Source organism: Vicia villosa, unplaced genomic scaffold (assembly GCF_029867415.1).
Source record: "Vicia villosa cultivar HV-30 ecotype Madison, WI unplaced genomic scaffold, Vvil1.0 ctg.001413F_1_1, whole genome shotgun sequence".
Lineage (NCBI taxonomy): Eukaryota > Viridiplantae > Streptophyta > Magnoliopsida > Fabales > Fabaceae > Vicia > Vicia villosa.
The window spans coordinates 420,132-423,993 of record NW_026705608.1 but is presented as its reverse complement, the minus strand read 5'-3'; the positions used below and the strand labels follow the sequence as shown (position 1 = coordinate 423,993).

General features: G+C 31.7%; 1 protein-coding gene across 1 annotated transcript; it reads right to left on the bottom strand.

Annotated features, from left to right (window-relative positions):
* Positions 1-465: 465 nt before the first annotated feature.
* Positions 466-3,065, bottom strand: LOC131635030 (omega-hydroxypalmitate O-feruloyl transferase-like). The gene is made up of 3 exons (XM_058905633.1): positions 2,922-3,065; positions 2,356-2,830; positions 466-1,517 (listed from the first exon to the last, which is right to left on the bottom strand). Exons 2-3 carry the CDS (start codon positions 2,803-2,805, stop codon positions 651-653), a joined length of 1,317 nt encoding a protein of 438 aa, XP_058761616.1. The 5' UTR covers positions 2,806-2,830; positions 2,922-3,065; the 3' UTR covers positions 466-650.
* Between the last annotated feature and the right edge of the window lie 797 nt (positions 3,066-3,862).

Sequence of the window (3,862 nt, the reverse complement as noted above, 5' to 3'; positions counted from 1 at the left end):
TTCCATCCAGGTTCACTCTCTCCTTCACAATAGTAATTCCTTAACCTTCACTGAGAATATTAGTGAGAATATTCTGGAACCACTGTCTATGCACATCTATTTGGTGACTTAACCGGTGGCGGCGGCATGGAAGTGGCAAAAATAAAAGACTTAATGCAAAAACTAATAACAATTATTTTAATTTTATTGTGAGTATGCATTAACTTATTTATGATTTGAGAATCAAATGAATACGAAAGAGTTTTATTTTAATAATTTTTTATTGCTCTTTTTCTTTTTATTTTAAAAATCTTTACTTCATATTCTACTTATTTTTTAACTAAATTTTAAATTTATAGTTTGATTCCGTCTGAAATAGTTATTTATTATATTTTACTTATTCTTCTATTAAATTTTCATAGATGTTTTCTCCGAAAATTAGAGATCAAGTCCAAAAAATAACAATAAAATGTATGAAATCAACCATCAAAAATATATTTATATTTATATAATAATATAAATAAATTGTTAATACAAGGACATTAATTATTAACTAACAGTAGCTCCAATAAATTCTTAAACATAATAAATACTCACTTTAAGAAATAACATAGCCATATAGTAAAAATAACATAATCAAATCATATATAACATAACATAATAATAAAATCCTAAATCTTCATCAAATCTTGAAAGATCTTCATGACAGGAGCAGGCAAACCAAGAAGCACATTGATGTTCCTCCTCTCCTGCCCATGTGAAAGGAACAAAATCACTTCCTTCTCCGGCAAGCCAACCGGTCCCGACAGGACCGGTTCGCCCCAACCGAAATCAGTGATATGAAAAGAAAGCCTAGACCATGTTGTGATCAAGAGTGTGCAAGCCAAAGAAGGCCTAGCTCTTGTGACCTCAAAATAATCAATAGCTGATCTCATGTATCCATCATTCACCATCTTAATTGCTTGTTGAATAAGTTTCACAGTATATGAAAAGGGCTTGTTTGTAATTTCACCTGCTTTACAAACAGATTTTGTTAGCACTATTCCATTCCCAAAATACCCTTTTGGAAGTTTGGGCTCAAATTTAGCCCTTCCATCAACTGCAAAAAGAAGCTTTGTTTCTTGCTCTGGAAGCAACTTAAGTGCTTTTGTTCTAGCTATCCAAACAAAAGCTGAAAGCACTTCAAATGTTGTGCAAGATTCAAGAACACCATCTTCATCTTCTTCCATGGCTTTTTTCTTCAATTCTTTTAGTTTTTCGGGATCGAAACAGAATGATCGATACACCATTTCGTCTTCGTATAAGCTGTTAGTGTTTGATTTGTCTTCGATGTCAGCGAATTCTTGGTGCAAATGCTCAATCTTTGGCGGATTGCGCGCTTTTAGTATGCTCCGGTCGAGAACCGGAGGGATCGAGATTGGTAAACCTCTTGCTTGTTCTCCCCATGAATTCACAAACTCCATAGCTCCAATTCCATCAAACATGCAGTGATTCATGCATAGTCCAAGAGCGAAACCTCCACATTTGAATTTAGTTACCTAAAATATTGAATTGATTCTTCAAGGTTACAAGACAAAGTGTGAAAAAATTTCCTTTTTATCATTTTTTACATAAAAGGTTTTTAGTGTCTATGATCAAGGAGGACAATAAAAATAACCGTGAAATCAAATTGAAGTTGAAATAATCGAATTATTTAATTAATAAACCGAACTATCTTACATAAATAGCTTTAGAATTGAACTAAATGGTAAATAAACCAAACTAAATCGAAATTGAAAATGAAAACGCTAAAATCAAGTTTAAAAATGTTTATTAAAAGATTTAAAAAATATATAATAGTTTGATACTTTAGCAAATGGTTCGATTTGAGAAAAACAATTTAGTGCGGTTCAGAGTTCTGAGCGGATATACCAAATAAATAGTTTTAGTTTTGTTCGATTTTAAGTAAATTAAAACGGTTTAATTCAATTCAAATTATCTTTTACAATAACTCAATTTGATTTTTTGACTGAACTATGCCCTGCACAGCCCTAACTGTCTGGGTTGTCTTAAGTTTTTTTGAAGCACACGTTCCGTGGCAAAGGCAAAATAAATAGGAGCCTTATTTTGCCGAAGTTCAAGTATAATAAATATTCTATGAGTCTTATTTAACCATGGTTTCACAGTGGAAAATTTTGGGCTATTTGCAGTAGTTTATATTGCATGCCCTCAATGACGTTCTTGTATTCGGTCACGGTCTAGTAGGTGGATCCAACCTTTAAAAATTTAAATCTCTAAACATGTAAATCTTTAAATTTTAAGATCTAATTACAAATTACTCAAAAAAAATTAGGGACCTAACTAAAAAAAATTAGTTTCACTAGTCACAAAACATACCTGAGCAACCAAAGGAGGCATCTGAAGAATATGTTTAGCATCAGGAATATCATAAACCAACATCCCAAGAGTCCTAGGATCAGGTTTTGTAATATCACCAATTTCCTCCATACAACAATTAGCTTCAGCTTCAACAAAAAGAGCACCTTCTCCAGTACAATCCACAATCAGTTTCCCCTCTGAGCTTATACTCAACCTCCCAGCAAGAGGGTAATAATAAACAAGAACATCCCTCAATGCATTCTTAATCACTTCACAAGCATCCTCGTTTCCCTTGTCTTTGTTTTTGAAACAATAAACGGTTCGAACAATGACCGCGATGTTTTGATCAAGGTTTGATAGAAAGTATGTTCCTTTTGTTGTTTCCTCAGATGGTGGAACAAGTGATGGTTCACTTGTTAGCTTCACATTAATTTGTTGGAAACCGTTTTCATAGTTAGAATTCTCCATCTCAAAATGTTCTTGATTAATTCACCTGAAAAAAACAAGAAAAAAAACAAGAACAAATGTTAAGGAAATGTTGGAAATGTCACATGGAATGTATGTGTTTTGTTATTTGATGATACCTGAATTGGTTAACACAAATATGAAATGGGAAATGTGATGAGTATCTTTAAGAGTGGTTTGTTATATATGTATGATATATGGAATGGTGTACCTTAGGGGTTTAAATAAAAGATATGATAGAAAATAAATGTAATGGGAAGAGGTTAGAGTTAGTTGTTTTTGGACAACGGTACAAGCTACAAACGTGGATTTTTAAAAAAGCTATACTTTAAAAATACTATAATTACACCTTTTTAAAATACTATGAAAAGATAGATCTCTTTGAGTTTAAGTGAAAGTTTCTATTTAAAAAGATATTTAAAGATGAATAAATGACTATCGTAAATTTGAATGATATTTTTTGTACTCGAATGTTCTCACAACTAACCATCGAGTTGGATTAACAATCAGATATATTTTTTTATAACTAATAATTGAGTTGATTAACGGAATAGTGTAAGTAGGAATGATAACACGGATTTGATCTGTTGATCATTTTCGTTTTGCCCCGATTTTTTACGAGACAGACCTATGTTTTAGGTTCGCGTTGTCAAATATGTCCACTCACAATGTTTGTTCTTTTTCGAATTTTTGTGGGTACAGAAACTAACATAAGCTTTTATAATTTTTAAATTTTAAAAGTTTATTGTCCGTCCTGCTCAACTTCACTTTTTTTAAAGACATATCAAAATTTTAGACCTGCGCTTTCAATAATGTCGATCTCGTCTTGTTTTTGTCTAACGGATTTAAACATGATGATAAGTGTGTTTGTCAAGTGTAAGTGAGTTTTATTATTAGATTTTTCTACCTATACAAATATGGTTTGATTGACTCTTATTAGAAAATCGAAATTTTTTTTGCTTTTCTTTTGTGAATATTTGGATCATGTTTGGGTGAGGTTAGGTCACTAGTAAAGAGACTTAAGACAAAAAGACCAAGTCAAAAAAACCAATGTGTAGGA

Excerpts from the sequence above, each read along its gene's own strand:
- LOC131635030 (XM_058905633.1), bottom strand. The coding sequence starts at position 2,805 with ATGGAGAATTCTAACTATGAAAACGGTTTCCAACAAATTAATGTGAAG. Across the intron at positions 1,518-2,355 it reads TGCCTCCTTTGGTTGCTCAG|GTAACTAAATTCAAATGTGG; the intron begins GTATGTTTTGTG and ends TCAATATTTTAG.